This window comes from Colletotrichum paranaense (assembly GCF_030867605.1).
Source record: "Colletotrichum paranaense strain IMI 384185 chromosome Unknown Scaffold_5.1, whole genome shotgun sequence".
NCBI lineage: Eukaryota > Fungi > Ascomycota > Sordariomycetes > Glomerellales > Glomerellaceae > Colletotrichum > Colletotrichum paranaense.
Genome location: NW_026848963.1, coordinates 3,120,818 through 3,141,128, shown reverse-complemented (window position 1 = coordinate 3,141,128; position 20,311 = coordinate 3,120,818). Strand labels below are relative to the sequence as shown.

Here is a 20,311-nt window from a genome sequence, read left to right as displayed (position 1 = left end):
CGAGGATGCTGGCCGTGAGATCCTCAGCCTGGTCTGCGGATCCCAGACGAAATTCCTTTCAGCAGGATTCCTTCCTCGCAGATCTCACCTCGCATTCGTTATTCTTCCTCACCAACGCTACCTAGCTAACATACTGCCGATGATCAATGCCCTCCACCCGAGAAGATGGCCGATAGCGACAACCGATCTGATGATAGAATCATCGCAGAGTCGATTTGGGGGCCATGCGAATCAAGCCAAGAGAAACATCTAGCCAGGTTCCTTGATCATTGCGCGCTGCAGCGGCTGTCACTCTCTGTCGACCAACCGAGGACGGGGGACTCGACAAATGAGATAGCAGGAGCCATACGACTACTCCGATCGAAGCCCGCAGTCCGGAAAGATGAGATTCTGAGCCGGATGTCACCAAACCTGAGCAGACTGGCATACCTAGATTGTGCCGTCCGTACAATGGTCATGACGGAGTGCGAATCGGAGGGCACCGCAGCTATTGGGAGCGGCAACGTCCTTCGGTGGGCTGAGAGCGAGACATTGACGGATTACCTGGGCCGAATCTATCCCCAGTCAACATCGATGGACGTTCCTAAAGACCTCATCGACTTCAAAAACCTCAGATGTCACATTCTAGCTAGGGACGCTGGTATTAAGATCCAACAAACAGAAAAGCTTTCTGATCACCTGTACCTCAGACACAGCCCAGGGAGTAAGATCCTCCTTGTTTTCTCTCACCGAGCATTCCTCGAACATAGCCGGGAGAGATTGAGCGTAATCCGCCAGGATCTGAGCCACTCTACAGATGAGGCATTATCATTGTGAGTACTTGACGAGGTCACCACCAATGTCCGTCTTACTCACATGGTAATCTAGAGGATGCCTACCTGCAAAGCTCATCGATGAGACATTGAGAAGTTACAACCTCCTCTTCCCGCCCATCGGAAACGCCAAATCTAGGAAGCTCTTACGGGAATGGGTTAAGCGTGAAAGACTAGACGAAAGCCTCTTGAACCCCTCCTTCGACCATTCCAAGAAAGACCCTCCCCGGACTTTACACGATCTCTACGAGGATTTCCCATACTGGGCCCCTCAATTGGCCCGTCTGCTGGAAGAAGTCGATGATCCGACCCCGACGACACGGTGGGAGAGATACGCAGAGCGGAGAAAGTCCCACCGGCACACATACAAGTGCGCCATCGCCGCGCTTGTAGTGGCTGCCGTATCGGGGACGCTGGCGACATTGTTGGCGGCAGTTCAAGTATGGATATCGTACTGTGACTGGGACAAGAATACCAACAAGACACTGTGTTAACTCGAGTCTGCCGTGGTTGCTGGAGAGAGAGAGAGACAGAGAGAGAGAAAGACATTCAATGTTATTCGTGCTTGGAACGTGAAAAAATCTAGTATGCCGTTTATAATGGACTCAAGCAAGTCACGTCACGGCACACTGAAGAAGTGTTGATCATTCGTCATCATTGCGACTAGCTAGCTAGCAGGCCAAGAGCCAGACTCTCTATCTTCCTCCGCGTCTGTGACCCGCATGAAACCCTCGCATACGAGGGACATACATTAGGTATCGATCCATCCAACGCCTGAAACGAACAAAAACAAAGCCAATGATAGCCTAACCCCTCTCGAACACTTGGGCCTCGTCCATTCCGTACAGTCTGGCTTGCAAGAGCGGCTCTCTAAAGATGCAGAGGCCTCGTCATTGCAAGGAGAGCGAAAGCTAGACAAAGCTCGTGGCGAAGGGGGTGTGAGCGGGTAAGACCGTAGACTACGTCTTCAAAACTCAGTGTGTACTTTTCCCTCCGGTACAATGCATGCAAGAAAGAAAAAGAAAGTGGACCAAGTTGGTATCTGCGAGATTCCACGAGGAGGCTCGTTCGCCAATATGGTCGGCAAAGCCAAATCTCACGGCTCTGCAACCGGTGTATATACTCTGGCAGGTTTTATGGGCAACTTTAATATGCTGCGTGGGCATCATTGATGACAGTAGCGAGGCTACTTGAAGCCATGTCGAAAGGGTTGACGAAAAGGCTTCTTTCCGAAACTGGCGGACCTCTAGGCGCCAGGCACCGGGACGGGCGTTTCCTTCTTGCTTGACTTGGGCTCGTCTGTCTTCTCCGACTTTCTCTTCTTGCGCTTCTCCTTCTTGGGCGTCTCCTCGGCTGCGGGAGATGACTTGGAGGGGATCTGCGGAATTGGGACAGCGGATTCGCGACGAACACTTGGTGGAAGAATAGGTGTCTCCTTGCGGGTCGAAGCAGGTTCATCAGCCTTGGACTTCTTGGAGCTCTTCGACTTCGGCTTCGGCGTCGAGGTCTCGGGGGCCGGGCTGGATGCAGCGGGGAGGCTCGAGAAGGAAAAACCGGGCTTGGGGACGGTCGGCGGGGGAATGGCCGTCACCTTCTTCACAGAGCCCTGAGCGGGAGTATCCTGGGATGAAGCGTCACGCTTGACCTTCTTAGCCTTCTCCTTGGATGACTGGGCCGGGGTAGATTCCTCGTCTGTGGGCAACTTGCGCTTAGATGCCTTCTTGGACTGGCTGGGAGTAGCAAGAGTCGGCTTGGGGTTGGATCCCACACTCGAGATGGACTCGATGCTATCACGTCGCTTCTTGCTCTGCTTCTCCTTGGTCGTGGGCAGAGGCTGCGAGTTGGGTACCTCGATAATGGTAGATTGAGAGTCCTCGACAGGATCCTTAGCGACCTTGGACTTTTTCTTATCCTTCTTCGAGCTCTTGGGGGTAGGCTCGTCGATATCCATGGCATCACCTGCCGGAGCTGCGGGAGCGGATGTGTGCTTAGACTTTTTGGTGCGAGTCGGCAGAGCAGGTGTCGAGGTCATCTCGACATCTTCGTCGGAGGATTCGTCAAAGCCGATCTTTCCCATCGGAATGTCATCGGGGACACCAATAGGGTGGAAGCGAGCTCTCAAACCCTGCGGCTGGGGACGAGGAAGGGTTGGCTGAACGGGCCTGGGAGCGCTGGGCTCGCTACCAACCAACTGGGTCACGCGCTTGACATGCAGAACCTTGTCGACCTTCCTGGGGGCTAAGCTGTGGCGTTAGCAATTTGACCTCATGCGCTTGTTCCGTCCTCCTTACCTGTCTCATAGCGATTGCCCTTCTTGTTGGGAATGAGAAGCTCTACTGCAGTGGCACCAACGTCGAAGCCGACAGTGTAGTCCTCCGAGTTGTGCTTGAAAATGGCGTCTCCCTTGTGCGCCTTGTCCAAGGGAATCTGAAGCTTCTCCACAATGTTGATGGGGATGGAAGCGGGCGCGGTGAAGTACCAGAGCTGCTTGCCGTCGAGCTTGGCCTTGGTGAAGAAGTCGGTCATATCTTTGCCATCCTCATCGCCTTGCGCCTGTCTCAGAACGAAATCCTTGCCAACGAATCCAGGAACGTTGAGGTCCTTGCTATTACGTCTGGGGGCAACAGCAGCGGCAGTCTCCTTGTTGGTTTCTTCCTCCTCATCAGAACTAGAATCTTCCTCTGCATCTTCCTCGTCCTCTGCGCTCTCCTCGCCACTGCTGGAACTTGCCTCGCTCGAACTGGTCGAGGCCGGCTTGGTTGCCTTCGCACCATTGACCGCGGGCTTGGCTTTAGGCTTGGTCGTCTTTTCGACCTCGCTCTCGGAATCACTCTCAGAATCGCTGGAAGAGGTTGTTGACGCACCATTGGCAACTGGCGTCTTCTTTGTGGCATTCTGCACTGGCTTCTTCGCAGTCGGCTCGCTTTCGCTCTCACTGTCACTTGAGGACGAGTCTGTGTCGGCCGCCGCCTCTTCCGCTGAGGACTCTTCGGAAGAGCTCTCGGGTCTGACTGGTGCTTTCTTGGTGGCAGAGGGCTTCGCGTTGGAGGTCTTGTGTTCGACGTCGCTATCGGCAACCTCATCGGCCTTGTCGCGCTTGGCCTTCTTCAGAGGAGTGCTGGCAGATTTGCTCGACGCCATCTGACCGTTAATCTTGGCGAAGAAATCGGGATTAACGGGGCCACCATCATCGTCGCTGCTGTCACTGTTGCTGGAGCTGTCGTCGGAATCGGACTCCTGAGCACGAGGGTCGAACTTTTCGGCCTTCTTGGCCTGCGTGCCTCGAGCGAATTTGCTCTTGGGCTTTGCGACTTCTTGGCCTTGCTTCTCGAGAATTGCGCTCAGCGAGTGAACGCCATCAAGCTTGCGTGACGACATCGTGCCTGGTGTGCTTCTGGAGACAAGGCGAAATGCTGGCGTAGAAGGAACTGAGGGCGTCGAAGCGGCGGGAATGGCTGGGACAGGAATTTTTCGAGGGTCTCGCAAAGATTCAGAAATCTTTGCAGGGATCGCACGGACCCGAGGTGGGGTCGCGGTGGTAGCGGGAACCGCGACGCGGTGAGAGCTAACCCGCCTGCCTGCCGCGCTTCCGGGGGACTTAAAGTGCGTTGGCGTCGGCGTGGGTGTCCGGATGCGCATGAAGGATTTTCCAGCGCGGTTTTTCGGTGTGAGAGCTTCACCTCCGAATCTCATATCGCGATCGCGGAGTCCGACGGATTCGCCTGCCATTTCGAATTGACGCCCACAGTGCTCGATTGAATGAGGTGTTGTCAGTTTGACTGTGGTAGAAATTGAGCAAAATTCTGCGTGTGAGTTTGGCCAGTTGAGGTTGCAATGAGTTGAGATAAGAAAAAAAAAAGAAAAGCTGACCTGGCGTTGGCAAGTTGCAGGAAGAAGGTAATACGCGAAAAGGCAGTCACGACCCGGGGTGGCTACCTGCCTCATTCAGACTGTGAGAGGAACCGCAACGTACCTAAGGTACCGTTTGAGCAAAGTCGGGAAGGATTGTGCCTTCCTGAGGTTATCTTGGTGTAGCTGCTCGGCAGGCACAATCAACATCTCTCCTGCCGTTGCACGGGATCAGTCTTTGAAAGATTCCCCTTTGATATCGATACTGCTGTAGAAGACTTTTCCCCATTGCTACCAGAGAAACCCAACATGGCGACGCCAAAGCGACGGAAGGTCGAGACATCTGAGGGCTCAAGACGTTAGTTGTCACCCCTTGTGGTGCTTTGCAACATCGTTTTCACTTAAGAAACGGCTAACAGCCGAATAGCAATGAGCGCATTTGCTTTGAGGCAACAATTGCTTTCAGCGAGCCCGTCCTTGTCTCCAGCACCTCAAGCTGAATCTCAGCCGGCCCCTAATGCTCAAGTATCAACTCCCACGCCCACACCCAAAGTACGGTCTCCCGCGAAAGGAAGATCCTCAAAAAGGGTCGCCTCTGCCGAGGATGAAGCAATCCAGCACACGCCACAGACGAAGCCGGAGCAGAGTGCATCTGCGCCAATAGCAGGAGCGACAGAATCCAAGTATAACCTCTCCACCTCGTCCTAAGAGCCCCCTCTGATGACTTCGCAGTAGCCCTACGGCAGATCCTGACGAGATCAACCCGTCAAAGATTGGACCTCAGCAGTTCTCGACGTTCAGGCCGAGTAAGAGCAACTCTCGCAGAGTGGCAGGAGGCATTCTAGAGCTAAGACTTCATGACAGCGAGGTAAAGACTTCCTTGTATGCGATATTAGTTGTTTCATTGACAAGTCAAGCGCTTCCTGGTGCTCGGAAGCTATGGTATCAAGGTCCTCGATGGTGAGATCACTATAGCAGGGGCGAGCGTTCGACCTCCAGACGGCATCAAATGGGTTCATGCCCCTCACTGCCATGCGATCCCCGTGCTGCGCTGCTCGGAGGAGACTAGACTTGAACTGCATCCTCATCCACAGGGTGCAAGTCTGCGCAAGCTTGAACGGCTTTCGCCTCTCTTCCGAAGTTTGTGGCATGAGCCTGAGGGCAAAGCAAGCAAACGAGGCGCAAAGACCGATACCTACAAGATTGTGAGTCAAGATCCTGGACGGCTCGAATCCATCACATACTAATACTGCACAGATTTGTACCTCTGAAGACGCGCCGAAGCGAGCTCTGATCCAAGATCTGCGATCGCATCCCGCCTGGAACAAGAAATTGGCGGGGCTAACGAAGGCGAAACCAGACCAGCCAGCCCTCAGCGTGATGCTTTGCGGCCCCAAATCGTCCGGCAAATCCACTTTTGGCCGTATACTGGGAAACCGGCTGCTCACGGGCGCTGGCCAACAGACTCGAACCCGGGAAACACCACTATCAGTCGTTGTGATGGAGCTAGATCCCGGGCAGCCAGAGTATACTCCGGCAGGTACAATCGCCTTGGTTCAGGTCAGAGAACCCAACTTGAGTCCATCTTTTGCCCGCATTGCGGCGAACGAGCAGGATGTGACCGTTATGAGATGTCACTCAATAGCTTCGGTATCACCTGCCTCCGATCCAGAGCTGTATCTGGAGTGCGCACTCGATCTGTTTCAACGCTATCAAGACACATGTAAAGGGCTGCCGTTGATCATCAACACCCCGGGTTGGGTCTTGGGAACAGGGCTGGACCTACTAAGTGAGCTCGTCTCGACGATCAAGCCAGCCGAGGTCATTTACATGTCCGAAGACGGCCCTAGGGAGACCGTCGAAGGCTTGCAAGCGGCGTGTAAGACGGCCTTTACGCTGCTTCCCTCGCAGCAGTCAGAATTCACTTCTAGAACCGCGGCACATCTACGTTCGATGCAGGCGTTGGCGTATTTCCACACCAAGAGAAACCCGTCGAATCAGCTGCTGTGGAACCCTACTCCGCTTTCATCATCGCCTCCTTTGATGGTCGGCTACAAGGGGAAGAACCGCGGCATCACTGGGATCATAAGTTATGAGTACCAACCGCCGGCAGACCTTCTCGCAGAGACCATCAACGGGTCTATCTTGTGTCTAGTCGAGACCGAGGATGTCAGGGCATTCACTCGTCTAGCTAGAGAGAGCATTGACTCTTCCGCTGTGACATCAAGCGCTGACGTGATGGACGTTGATGGTGTCGCGTTAGACTTGGAGGCAATTATCGCCAGGACGCCTGAGGGAATCCCTTATATCCCAAACACCGATGCCCAAACTCTGGATCCACGATACGCGCAAACACTGGGCCAGGTGCTATTGCGAGGCATCGACACAAAGACTGGCGCTCTCCAGATCCTCACGCCCATTCCCCTGCAACGCATCGAAGCAGCCAAAGCAGCGGGCCACCACTTGTTGCTAGTCCACGGCAAGCTCGACTCCCCCGGCTGGGCTTACAGTGAAGACTTGTACTACCAGTCTTTCAACGGCAGTGATGTAGATAACTCCAAGTATGACACGGTGGAAGTCATGGACGAGGGCACTGAGAGCGACAAGTCAGACGAGGAGCCCGAAAACCTCGAGCTTGCTGGCGACATTAGCGACACGCCGTGGATCGAGGTCCTCCAGGGCCACGAGAAGCGTCCCGTGGGGTCGAGGGTGTGGAGAGTCCGGCGCGATCTCGGGCGGGCCGGGCCGGGCGTTGAATGAAATAGATAACACGGATATCATTTACCGGTACTCTAGAAAAAGGTCCGAGGAGTATCTAGCTTTGTGAAGCAAAAAGTTTAGATTATTGTAGCCGGTGGGCTGAAAGATACCTCGTTATGTAAGGCAGAGGCGTCTCATTATCCTCACCTGCCAGTGGCGTATTAGATACCGCTTACACAGCGGAATTACGGGAATGCACCCCTCCACAGGGAAAGCCAGAATGCGGCGGCTTGCATCCACATTTCGAGGTACTCCCGTCCATACATGTGTGGCATGCACACACCGTCCCGCGCATGCCATGTGTGTCTTGAGATGAAGTGCAGCCCGATGCAGTGTGGCAGTCCATTCAGGGCGGCCGCATTACAAAGTACCTTAGTACTTTATACAGTGACACAGTACCTCAACTGAGTGAGTCCCTGCATTGGGGATTTACCCCACATCCCCCGATGACGTCCGTGAGTTACCTTGGGTTGAGGTCCCCAATTGTGCCCCTCCCTTCGGCCCCTCCCCCTCTTTGTCATGCTTTCTCATCGCTTATTTCCCCCAAAACCTTAGCCTCCCAGCGGCAGTTTTCTGCGGATAGGTGGACGTCCAATGATGCTACACGCAATCCAGATGATACTCCGAAGAAGCTTTAATCCGTGGACTTGCCCCCGCGTAGGGTAAATCCGCCCGCGATCATGGGGAAATCAAAGCCTGCCGTATTTCATATATGAATTAGTATTTTTTAACTACTACTAGTCTAGCTCACCTATCCTACTTCTCGAACAATCTACTTCACCTGCTCCCCATCACTGTTGTTCTGAATCTCTAAACTCCTGGCGGTGCACAACATGACTGAACTTCCAGAAAGTAAGGTCGACGTCCTCATCATTGGGGCTGGCCCTGCTGGGCTTATGCTGGCTCTCTGGTTATCTAGACTCGGTGTGAAGACCCGTATTGTTGACAAGAGGACCGCCAAGGTCTACTCTGGCCAAGCAGATGGGTAAGGGGATTGCCCTCCTCTACGACATGACAAGTACTCACATATATCACAGTTTCCAAGTGAGATCCCTCGAGATCCTAGACAGCTTCGGCGTCGCAGAGCGCGTGTGGAAAGAAGCAAACCGCATGCTCGGTAAGATCCCAATCTCACCTCACACCCCAGATCTTGGATTTCACTAACAACAACCGTAGAGGTCAGCTTCTGGAACCCGGACGAGAACGGCACAATCCAGCGCAGCGCAAAATCAGTAAACACAATCCCAGGCCTGTCCCGCTTCACCGAATCCGTCCTGCACCAGGGGCGCATCGAGCAATTCTTCATCGACGGCATCCGCGCCTCGTACCCGTCCAACGAGACACCCTTGAAGGTCGAGCGCATGGTCATCCCGACCTCGCTCGAGATCGACGAGGCCGCGGCCGAGGATTCGGATCCGGAGGCGCATCCTGTGACGGTGACGCTGCGGCACTTGACGGAGGAGGAGGCGACGCCCACGCAGATGCTGAGTAATCTTAGCGATGGCATTTTCCGGAGTAACTTGGCTGAGGACGATGTCGCGGGGATCTTGGATAGGTCCAAGGGCCGTGAGGCGAGGGATGAGGTTGTGAGGGCCAAGTATGTTGTTGGCTGTGATGGAGCGCATTCGTGGACTAGAAAGGCGCTGGGGAAGGAGTTTGAGATGAAGGGGGAGAGTACTGATGCCATTTGGTGAGTGAGCGTAAGATGAGATGTGGTGAGGTGTTGAGCTGACGGTGGGTTCTAGGGGTGTCATGGATATTGTTCCCATTACCGACTTCCGTAAGTTCTCACATCTACCACAGCGACGTGCTATGCTGACTTGAAACAGCCGATATCAGGTTCCGGACCATGATACAGAACACGGCCGGCGCACTGATGATCATTCCTCGCGAGAACCGGATGGTTCGTCTCTACATCCAGCTGAAGGAGGTCTCAGCCGGAGGCGGCCGCGTCGACAGGTCGCAGATCACGCCAGAGATCATCTTCAAGTCTGCGCAGAGAATCTTTAGCCCATACAAGCTGGAGTACCACTACTGCGACTGGTAAGTTTGACAAAAGTTCTTTTTGTAGCGATGGATGGGCGCTAATGTGCTGTTAGGTGGACGGCCTACCAAATCGGTCAGCGAACAGGCGACCACTTTAGCAAACTCAACCGCGTCTTCCTCGCGGGAGGTAAGCAAAGCTCCCATACCTCTGCCCTTCACCCATCTCCTCCAGGAACTAAATCATATGATCCAGACGCCGTGCACACGCACTCCCCGAAAGCCGGCCAGGGCATGAACATATCGATGCAGGACAGCTACAACCTCGGCTGGAAGATCGGCCTCGCGTGCAAGAACATCCTGCCGCGCGACGTCCTCTCGACGTACGAACTCGAGCGCAAAAAGATTGCAAAGGACCTCATCGCCTTTGACGGCAAATTCTCTAAGCTCTTCACGGGCGCGCCGCCAAAGGACATCCAGAGCGAGACGGGCGTGTCGGACGACGTGTTCCAGAAGGCGTTCCATACGAGCCGGATGGTATGCATAAGCACCACTCCCAGTCTTTTGCTTTTAACCCTAGTGTAGAGATGAGGATTGAATGAGTGAGAGGATGAGCTGACGTAGGGCATCACAGTTCACAACCGGCGTCGGCGTAAACTACCAACCAACAGTCCTCGTCGCCAAAGAAGCAGACGCAGACCCAGAAACCGAAGACGACTTACCCAACACCCTCACAAAGAGCGCCGCAAAAAGCACCCAATCCCTCGCCACAAACTGCAAACTCGGCCAGCGCTTCCCTTCCTACAAGGTAATCCGCCAGTCCGACGCCCGCCTCTGGGAACTGCACCACAAGCTCCCCTCCAACGGGCGCTTCCGCCTCGTAGTCTTTGGCGGCGACATCTCCCAACCTTCCCAGCGCGACACCGTCAACGCCCTCGGCGCGTGGCTGTCAAGCTACCTGCCCAAGCTGCCGACCATCGCGTTAGGTCCCGCGTCGGATCCGCATAGCGGGCTGATCAAGTTCAAGACGGACGCGGATCCGAGTATTGTTGATATTGTGCTCGTGCACTCTGCCCCCCGGGACGAGATTGATTTGCTAAGGGACGTGCATGAGGCGTATCATCCGTTTGATAGTAAGCTTGGCTGGGATTATGACAAGGTGTTTAGCGATGGTAAGACGTTTTATGAGGAGCCTGAGAGGGCGTATGAGAAATATGGGATTGATTCGGGCAAGGGTGCTGTTGTTGGGTTGCGACCTGATGGGTATGTTGGGCTTATTACTCCGGTTGGTCATGATGGGGCGGAGCAGATTCAGAGGTGGTTTGATGGCATATTTCAGAGATCATAAGATATTACCAGGCATAGTTTTTAAGTACATAAGTATTGATCAATGGGATATGAGCAACGTGAAGGAAATGTGTCGTCGAATGAGCCCCTGCTGCTGAGCATTGACTTGACACGATGATGCTTGTTATTTGAGCTCGGGATGTACGGTATATACCTCATCGTTTTTCTAATTCGGGACGTGCTGGATGTCGAATCCCATCATAGAGAGTACAAAGTAACATCTTATGGAATCTGGATTGTATGATTAAGCAGAAAAGGAGTGCCATCATGCCGCAGGGGTCGAGGCATCAAAGTCCGCAGAATCGGTATCCGTACTGTACTGAGTATTGAAAGAACCATCGTCACATGGGATTTATGGATCATCAAAGAAACGAAACGGCAACGTGATTGGCTTTGAAGGGTAAATGCCTATGCATGCCTCAAAGGCAAACGCTGTTGAGGTTGGACGCGTCGGGCTTAAGATTCCTGGCGCCGAGGATGGCTTAGGCGACGCGAGATATGGCCTCTCATTGGCCACCATTGAGGTAGGGCATCCCCTCAGATTACAATTAGATGACCTGGCATCTCTGTGACTGCAATCAGTTTTCTCCTCCGACATCATATTTTCATTTTCATACTACCTACTCGAACTTCCATTACATCTCGCAGCTGCCTTCTCCCCCCCTTTTTTTTTTCTCATCGCTTTCATCCATACCCTCTAGAAGTCTAGATGGAAACCCCCAGCCACCTCATGAGAGTCTACCCACAGTGATCATGCGTCACAGATGGCTCAGCCCCTGACTCCCGATATCCCAAGCACAAAACCACGAAGCCACGCTATACTCCGCAGAAAAGATCATGACACAGACCTGAAAGAAAATGCAAACCTCCTCGATCACATCCCCGACATCCCATCCAACACGCGACTCTCAGGCAAGCCCCTCTCATCAACAACATGAGATGAGATAGCCATGCACCATTCCTTGAATACCGAAAGGAAAGACACGAAAGAAAACCCATTCATACCGCTCGCTCGCTCGCTCTCATTTCTTCGTTTCCATCTCTTCATCACGATGCGCGGTTCTTCCCGAAGACCGGCCTTGTTTTGGTGTTGATGCCTCATTTGTGTGGCATGAAATGGGCGGGGCTTCCGGCCGACCTCGGAAGTGAGGTCACCCCTGCAACTCCCAGGCACGGACCACGCCATCACGTAAACCGACCCCCACGAACCTCACCAGAGGTTGAGATGACCGGGCAGGTTGGGGCGACCAGAAAGATGATGAGGAGTCGCGACGCCTTGGTGCAGTATTTGCGGCCGACACTGACTTGAATTTCAGGGCGACTGCATCACTACTACGAAAATTGCGCCCCAGCACCCCGAAGGGCTTCTGTCTGATTATGATTGGGCGGGGCTTCTCCCTCGACCGCCTCAGCGCCGTGGGGAATGAGCTGGTCAACCAGCATGACTGCGTCAACGTCACGCTCGATTCGGCTTTGTAGTCGCTCGCGATTCCCAGCACGATCGCTGCTCACCAACTCAAGGTCGATGTCTTCCTCGAAGTTCCGGAGGCGATCTGCAGCCCCAATTCTAGCTCCTTTCTCTTGAGAGAGCTGTTTTGCCGAAGCACCCCTAAGCAACCCCGATATTAGCCAAGCCGAACCACGACGCAACCGAACGAATGAATAAAACATGAGGAAGGAAATGGATGATGGATGATAGGGAACTTCTCCCCAGCACAAGACTCAAGCTGCGGCATGCCTGACGTCGATTTGACCTTGAGCGCTGGCTTCACTACCGCGTGCAAACCTGCGAACCCGCGGGACCCAGAGCAGCTTTGCTCAGTGCGCGAAACTGGCAAACGATGGCGGTAAAGCCCCAGGAAAATATGCATTCCGTGCCTACACATTCTAGCCGGCATAGCATACTTGCTCACGGCGGTGGTAAAGCTCCAGGAATGAGTGAATGCCATGCCTCCACATGCGAGCCAGCATGGCATACTCGCCCTCGAGGCGTCGTAGGGCTGCATTTGGGGAGGGATGCTGAGATACCAAGAAGAAGTCATGGTGCTCATGGAGCAGCGTGCGGTGTAACGCTATGGAAGAACGAGATCTGATACTTACGACTTGGCTGAGCCCTGCTGGGGTGCGATAGAGGCCATGCTGGATCTTGTTGGCCCCGACGTTGCGTTGCGGGTTGCAAAGGTAAGTCAAGTTGCGCTTGCGAGTGAATGTGTGTGTCGGTACGATCGGTAGAATGATCCTAGAGCCATTCAAGTTTCCACGAAGCAGCAGACTGGCTGGGCGTAGGAAGGTCGTAATGTTTGCCGGGGGACGTTGCTTGTGGTGTCAGGAAGCTGTAAGGAAGAGACAACTTTTGGTAGTGGCTCGAGATTAGATCTTGCTTTGTATTCGATGTAACTGAAGCTTTACTTGCGAAAGCTAAACGTCTTGAAGGAGTGAAGGGTTTGAGGGAGGCCAGAGAAAGTGCGAAGTGAGTAGGTAAGTAATGAGGAACAGGGCGGCGGTGGTGGAAAGCGAAGGAGGTAGAAATGGCACGCGGGTGGTGGTGGTAATGTTGGGTGAGTGACGGCGGAAAGTCGCATAGAGCCCAGGAAAGTCGACGCCAAGGAGGGCCAATGTGCAAGTGTCTGTCCTTTCTGACTCTGCCCTGTTGGTTCCTTTTTGACCCCAGCAGGGGGGGCAGCAGGTGATACTGGGAGACAGAGGACAGCCCAGGCCTTCCAGTATCCGCGGGCCGCCAGGAACGCTGCTGGCGGGGGTCTGGCTGGCGGGGTCTGGCTGGCGGAGGTGCCGCTCCTCGAAAATTTAGGGTTACGAACCAGAACTGTCCGACTTACAAACAGGGCCTCTCCTCGAATAACGCAGGGTCTAATACCGGTCAAGGAATCTCCTTGGGGGGAAGGGTGGGAGCTGTTTGTCTTTCCATGTCCACTGCCATACGTGGTTCCCTTAGGGTGATGAGACTTGTGCGAACCGAGACTCGAAAGTGACATGCAGATTCCCAAGGCACGAATCCGCCCCTCCACAACGCAAGGTAAGGTCCGTAAGGTATGCTTGTTTCGCTTCCTCTCTGCCGCCCCGTTGAAGATTCTGTCATCGACCACCTCTAGGTGTAATTCTCATCTCGCGCCGGAGTAGGTCAAGGTGCGGATAACAATCGGAGAGGGGAGACATACCATGCCGACCGTAAAACAAAAGCAGCTTCTTCCATGGACCCTTTACGTGCATACCTCTAATCAAGGGTCAGGGAGATCGGGGCTTCGCTGAGAGGCTTCTGACAGTGAAAAGCATGCTTGTTTTTTTTTTCTTTAGGAAAGAAAAGTAGTGCTAGAGTAGGCAATGTACAGACGTAACCAAATGTGTAGATCTATAGCATGTACCGTGCACATCGCCCAATCTGTCAGGTCTGGCCACCGCCGACCGTGCGGATCTGACATTGCACAGGTATCTAGCCTTGGAACCCTGCCTTAGTGTTCTGCTATTTCGGACTCTGGGTCAACTCCCCATTTTCGCACAACACATGGCCAAGCACTGAGCCAGATGGACGATTGGTTCCTTTTCGTTTTTGTTTCTGTTCTTCCGTCCTTCCACCTCTTTCGCACCTTGCAAATAAATACACACCTTGGCAGTTGCAGGGATACCCTTTTCAGTTTCACGGCAATACCTTCCCTCCACTCTCTCCTCCCCTTGTCAATTGGCTTCGCAAGGGGTGCGTCTAGAGATTCCTGGACAAAGCCAAGTGGCATATGATGCTGGAAAGTTGACACGGGGGTGGATGGAAGACAAGAGGAAAATAAGCAAATGGAAATCCATGGTCTTATTCCCTGTAACACCTGATGCACTAGGAATTTGACTTGCAAAGGTGAAATGTTGCAAAAAAAGGAGAAAAAACGCAAGTGACACGGAGCTTACCGAACGAGAAAGGTGAGGTAGGAAGCGAGAGAATAAGGTAGCGGCGGAAGGGGGAAAGGTGAAACTACGCCGTCAAGCAAAATCATGGTCATCTGGATAACGGGCCTGGCACCTGCCAGACAAAAACCGAAGAATTTGGGAATGAGGGAAAGAGCCAGGGTCTGCCGGGGGGGGGGGGTAGTCAGTGGACTAAGGAGGAGGGTGCGGCCGTAATCTTACCGTGCCTGTCGCCATCGCTGACAGGCCAAGCTCCCCGCCGTCATTTGCTGCTGGCAGGTAGCTCGCACGCAGCTCTGGTCTTGACGGCGTCGGAAATCTATAAGGTATGATCGGGGTCAGGAATCGGCGCGAGGATGGTCCTAGGTACGAACCGATGAGGGGGCCCATGATTGAAGGCTAACAACTAAGGTACTCTACCGCAAGAGAAATATGTATCTTTGTACTTCAGGATGCGAACCAGGCCTCGGTGTTCCTGGTTTCTTTTTTCTTGAAAATCGGCTTTGAAATTTCCTCGCCTGTTCCCTAACTCTTTTGTAGTGCTGCCCGCAACTTCCGGGACTGCCCCGAGCCGGCACCGGGTAGATACCAAGCTTGAGGTGCATGCCTGGTCATGGGGGGGGGGGGTGGGCGGGCTGGCAGCAGATCGAACAGGGTGATACGCGGCGACACTGATCTACCTTATTACTCCATACGGCACAGGTGGTGGCTTTGGGTTCAACGAGCCAGAAATGTGCCTGCCCGCGTAGCCGGGGTACATAGAAGCAAGTGAAACTGACGGGCAGCCCCATTCTGGGACGGTGCTCTGACCACGGCCATCTCGGACGATGTTCTGATGACGACCATCCCGGGCGGTACTCTAACGATGACCATCTCATCTCGTTCGGCGAAATTCTGATGGAGCGATGTCCCTCGAATGAGGCGGGCGGTTTTTGTCTACGTACCTTAGGGACTTACAGATACCTGTCAATACCTGCCTTGGCCTGTCATGGAACCCTGCACGTGAGATCGTGGAGACATGATGTAGCTTTGGCGCGGTCCATCACGAAGGAAAGAAGAGGCGACAGTGTTGTCAGTTCCCAGAAGCTAGCGCCACAGTCTCCAATTTCATCGGCGGCCGGCCGGTGGTTCGTAAAGGTAGGTAACTCTGGATAGGTTACCTGACACCCAATTCCTCGATCACCAAATCCCACCACCCAGCACGCGGCACATGTTCCCCCAACCCATCCAAGCGCATGGTGTTGTCGGTCGGCGTCCTCCTCGCTTCTTTGCGCTTGTAAGGAGCAGCTTGATGCCTGGTTCATTCGGCGTGTTTCATTGCCAAATCAATCGCAAGCCACCTCAATTGGGCGAGGTTCCAGACCCTCGAATTGAAACCCGCTCATCGAGTCACAGCCGTGTCGTCTGAAGAGGGCGACTATCAAGACTGCCGCAGTTTGCTTGCCTTAAGTGATCAGCGTACGGTTCAAGGTCCTGTTGGTCGCATGCACCTTGACCACGACAGCTTTCGATTGGGATGATAATAGCACATTTTTTTGCGCGACGGCCGTCGACCTACCTAGGTGCCCCCTCTTTAACGGCGGAGATGTTGCAAGGTGAAGATATACGTACACAAGCGAACCGACTTGAGCGGTGCCAGGGCAGCCGACTACCCAGGCTGCCGGCGAAAGAGTGTGCTCATCCTGACCTTTCAGCTTTGCTATTACCATAACCCAAGGCTCAGGGTGATCCGGCCAGCTCTTTCGAATATATGAAGTGTTGGAACTATCTCGGGGATGTGGGCAAGGACTTACCTGCTACTGACGGAGGACTTCGGGTATCTGACCTCTTCCCAGCTCCGGTCAATCTGTCTGCTTGCTCCAATAACGTTCGCTATTCGAATGGTTTGATGCGGTCCGGACCTGATCGGTTTCTGCTTGTCCCGCGATTACCCAAATCGCCAGACTGCCGTCATGCGAATAATTTTGTGATGTGGCAGGCGCCCGCCCGCCCGCCAGACAGTCCTCCTTCGTCATTCTCCCACTTCAGCCCACGACCACTTTGCGTCAGCCACAACTCTACCCGTCAACGGGATGCGCAACATTTCATAAAGCACAGCCCCATTTTTTCGTCGTGATGGCGCCGGATTTTGTGAGGCGCAGCTGCGCGCAGCGACGAAGCAATTCAGGCACCGCTCACGAGTCCCTCGCCCAGTCAGCCGTGCCAGCTTTTGCCAGGATGAGCAACCGTTTTTACACCATCGTTTCCGTCTGACACCTTCTCAATCAAACATCGTCTGTCAGTCCCCATCTCAGCCACGTTCAGCAAATTCTGCAATCTGCTACAACCCCACCGCCCGCAACAAATTTTCTGGTCAATCTCAGCCCCAGCAATCGAAGAGTTTTTCCTCTTGGATCTTCACATTGGATGCCGCAATCTCACCTGGCGCAATGATGCATGCACGCAAAAGTAGAAATTCGGGGTGCAGAACGGGCGCGCACCCGCGCGCGCTTGACACCTGCCATTGGTCTTGACTCCCAAGTGTACGTGGCTGTCTCTGAATCCTCAGGGCCATCCATCCACTGGTCAATTCGGGATGAGAAAATTTTTCACGACAACACTTTCACCCCCAGCGAAACGACGCACCTTAGCTTCTCCATGCGTTCATGTTCTTCGCCCGCCTGCGTGTCATGATCAGCCGCATCTGTCGCGAACCATCTCCAGTTCGCCAGAGTCACTAGCGGCTGCCTCTCACGTGCCCAACGTCTGCCTAATTGCCTTGTGCACCGACCAGCGGTCAAGTCGGAAAGCGGGGCAATCACTGGCCTTACCGGAGTTACGCGGCGTTTTGAGAGTGAGCCTCAGGAATCAATTTGAATCACTCTGCGACCGCATCTCGAAGTTGATTTCGACGACTTATTCGATCATGAACATGCGAAGTCAAAATAAAGTCGATTTCTTCAGATGAAAGAACGGGTCCGGTCCGTTCTTTAGACTCTTGTCTGTGCACAAGGTTTGGCGGGTATCACGCCAAATTGGGATGTAACGGGCCCATTTGACGTGGATCATCTCAAGGATAATCCCACACAGGCCAGGAGTGGATGAAAGAAAGTGGAAAGCTAGGCACTATCGACAACAATCAATTGTGATGCCGATGGATGAGAAGGGGATTCCCATCGCTCGTCTATCTAAACTATCTAATAGCGTATGTAAGTATATCTAAAAGTGATAAGGTATATAATGTGAACGATATACTGGGCTCCCCACCCCAACTTAACCCCGCCAAAGCAAGAATAAGTTGTGCGCCGGTGCAACTGGCGCACGCTGAGGCAGGTGCCATCCAACTATAGTTGGTCCAAACGCCCCGAATCCAATTGATACCTTTCCCATGCCCCAAATTGCTCCAACTATCTATTCGTTTCCATATGCAGAGCTTGAGAGTGAGAAAATGCATGTGCAGAACCTCGCGAAAAATTCACCGCCGGTCCATTGCCCGGGCTGCTTGGTTTGCTCCTACAGCCTCTCAGTTTCTGCATTCCTGCCAAAATTAGTCGCGACGCATTGGCCCATCAGATTTGCAGCTTCCTTCTTTCTTCAGCGTCATCCAACCGCAAATCATTGGCGTCGAGAGAAAACTTATGTAATCCCTTTGTGATCTCATTGACGTTTTTCTTCACCCCAATTAATTCATTCGTCCCAGAGACTCGGCCGAGTCTCCTCCACCGAATTTCGGAGCGGAGACGTGTCCGCTCCCGCGCACCACCATCTCGGTAGGTACTTTCCGACGGGAGGCTATTCTTATTCGAGGCAAGCCCCCACGCCAGGATCTAGATCAGAGTCAATCCACCACCACTGGCCGATCCAAGGCACCGTTGCATGTTGCAGCCACACGCCGAAAACGTGTGGTACCACATGGTGCCAAACCAGTGGCTGCCGTTGAACCCTTAATTTGAGAACTGTGAACCAGCGCCGCGCAGGTCGGCTGGTACGTTGTTGAGAGGTTGCCCGACAGCGCCTCCGGAGCGGGCTGAGACTCCGTAATTGAGGTCGAGCCGAGTGATGGTAGCAGTCGTAGAGGATACTTGTGAAGTTGGCCGCCTTGAAGTAAAGCCTAGGCCAACTGACAACGCGTGATCGTTTCTGAACATCGTGTACCGCACATCACGTTGAGAGCGAGTTTCCTCCGCATTCACTGGCCTGGGCCGTTGAGTGCCAGAACTGTCCCAAAGTCAGTATTGTATACTCGATAGGTCATCACCATAGGTTTCAGGATAACCGTGAAATGGAAACGTAGAGAACGATATGAAGGCGTAAAGAATAAGAGGATGAGCAAAGAGGTAGGACTCACGTTGAGGCGGAAAGCTGTACATCTATCGACAACGCCATGACTGAAGATTGGTGTGGATGTGTAGATGAGAGACAATTGCCGAAGAGTAGATAAATTCCGAAAGTTGATTCAAGAGATGGCTTGAGCCTTGAGAAGAGAAAAGAGATGAAGAGCGTGGTATAACAGCAAGCAAGTAAGACAAAGACAGGAGAATAAGAGAGCCTTTAAATCTAAAAGTCTTGACTCGCGAGAATGAATGAGCAGTCGGAGTGCGGTGGAAACTTACATTTCGAGGAAGCCTAATTACCGTGCCCTCCCTCTCGGTCCGCCTTGCGCCAGTTGAACAGTTCGAGGTGACATGTTGCAGGGGTAGGGGGGTCACAGGCCGATCTCAGCAACTCCGGGTTCTTGTTACGAACGCACCTGTAGTGTTTCCTCAGCGGCGTCCGGGGGAGACGGAATCATCATGTCGTGCCTACATGAGCATATGTATGCAAGTAAACGGCGGTAAGGTTCAGATGTGTGGCGTGGGTAAACAAGACTGCATCCGAGCGAGAAGAAGGATTCGACTTTCAGACGTCGCCTGCTTTGGATCGCGTCGGATGAACCTTCCGCGCTCCAAAGGGTGGTGACACAAGGCTCTCTCATATAAGTGAGAAGAAGGCGAAATATGCGAAAAACGCCGTATGCTGGTTTGTGGATGGCTCAGATTCAAGATGGGGTGGATCTCGCGAGTGCGTTGGTCTTTGGGGGCTAAATCATAAGTGATAGGTCTTTCGATTCGTTGATATTGGCAGCTTTGGCAAGACTTTTGCCACCGGCGTATGCACCACCACGGCCGTTTCGCCGGCCGGTCCACACTTCCTGTTGCCTTGGCACAATCTTGAACGCCTGCTCGGAAGTTATACATCTTGGCTTTAAAGAAGCAAGCGTTGGGTTTTGTAAGAAACGATTGATAAGTGTATACCAATTTGAAGGTTGACTATTTCCACAACGCGTATCGATAACATGTTCTCCAAGAGTTTTGAGAAATACTCACAATTGCGCGGCTAAACTGCAATTTTTCGGGTTAATCATGTTGGTTGTAACTTTGAAAACCTCATTCCAGCCAAGTCTCTAAACGCCGACTGCGATAACATCATAGCAGTAGGAACCAGATGCCTCGCAGAAGGTGGGTAATGTCAGTGGTATGAAACGTGAGCATATGCCGCCATCCCCATACTGCCCATGAACATGCCCTATGAGGAATAGAAAGTAACCCTGTTGTAAGCCACAGTAATTGGTGAAGAAAACGGCCGGGCGAAGGCCCTACTACGTGCTGTGCCGCACGCGACAAGTTGTGGGC

At 53.3% G+C, this 20,311-nt stretch overlaps 5 protein-coding genes across 5 annotated transcripts; 3 read left to right on the top strand and 2 right to left on the bottom strand.

The window, feature by feature from the left end:
* Positions 1 to 165: 165 nt before the first annotated feature.
* Positions 166 to 1,306, top strand: CPAR01_07453 (uncharacterized protein; the record flags this gene model as incomplete). Its single annotated transcript, XM_060491722.1, has 2 exons — positions 166 to 812; positions 868 to 1,306. The coding sequence occupies 2 exons, from the start codon at positions 166 to 168 to the stop codon at positions 1,304 to 1,306; spliced, it is 1,086 nt and encodes a 361-aa protein (XP_060350596.1).
* Positions 1,307 to 2,058: 752 nt separating this feature from the next.
* CPAR01_07452 (uncharacterized protein) lies at positions 2,059 to 4,541 on the bottom strand (the record flags this gene model as incomplete). The annotated part of the gene is made up of 2 exons (XM_060491721.1): positions 2,059 to 3,050; positions 3,104 to 4,541. 2 exons carry the CDS (start codon positions 4,539 to 4,541, stop codon positions 2,059 to 2,061), a joined length of 2,430 nt encoding a protein of 809 aa, XP_060350595.1.
* Positions 4,542 to 4,970: 429 nt separating this feature from the next.
* On the top strand, positions 4,971 to 7,421 carry CPAR01_07451 (uncharacterized protein; the record flags this gene model as incomplete). The annotated part of the gene is made up of 5 exons (XM_060491720.1): positions 4,971 to 5,019; positions 5,089 to 5,344; positions 5,394 to 5,529; positions 5,579 to 5,866; positions 5,919 to 7,421. The coding sequence occupies 5 exons, from the start codon at positions 4,971 to 4,973 to the stop codon at positions 7,419 to 7,421; spliced, it is 2,232 nt and encodes a 743-aa protein (XP_060350594.1).
* Positions 7,422 to 8,254: 833 nt separating this feature from the next.
* Positions 8,255 to 10,752, top strand: CPAR01_07450 (FAD binding domain-containing protein; the record flags this gene model as incomplete). Its single annotated transcript, XM_060491719.1, has 7 exons — positions 8,255 to 8,406; positions 8,459 to 8,538; positions 8,598 to 9,111; positions 9,167 to 9,201; positions 9,251 to 9,464; positions 9,521 to 9,941; positions 10,039 to 10,752. The coding sequence occupies 7 exons, from the start codon at positions 8,255 to 8,257 to the stop codon at positions 10,750 to 10,752; spliced, it is 2,130 nt and encodes a 709-aa protein (XP_060350593.1).
* A 1,331-nt stretch (positions 10,753 to 12,083) lies between these two features.
* CPAR01_07449 (uncharacterized protein) lies at positions 12,084 to 12,889 on the bottom strand (the record flags this gene model as incomplete). The annotated part of the gene is made up of 2 exons (XM_060491718.1): positions 12,084 to 12,360; positions 12,852 to 12,889. 2 exons carry the CDS (start codon positions 12,887 to 12,889, stop codon positions 12,084 to 12,086), a joined length of 315 nt encoding a protein of 104 aa, XP_060350592.1.
* Between the last annotated feature and the right edge of the window lie 7,422 nt (positions 12,890 to 20,311).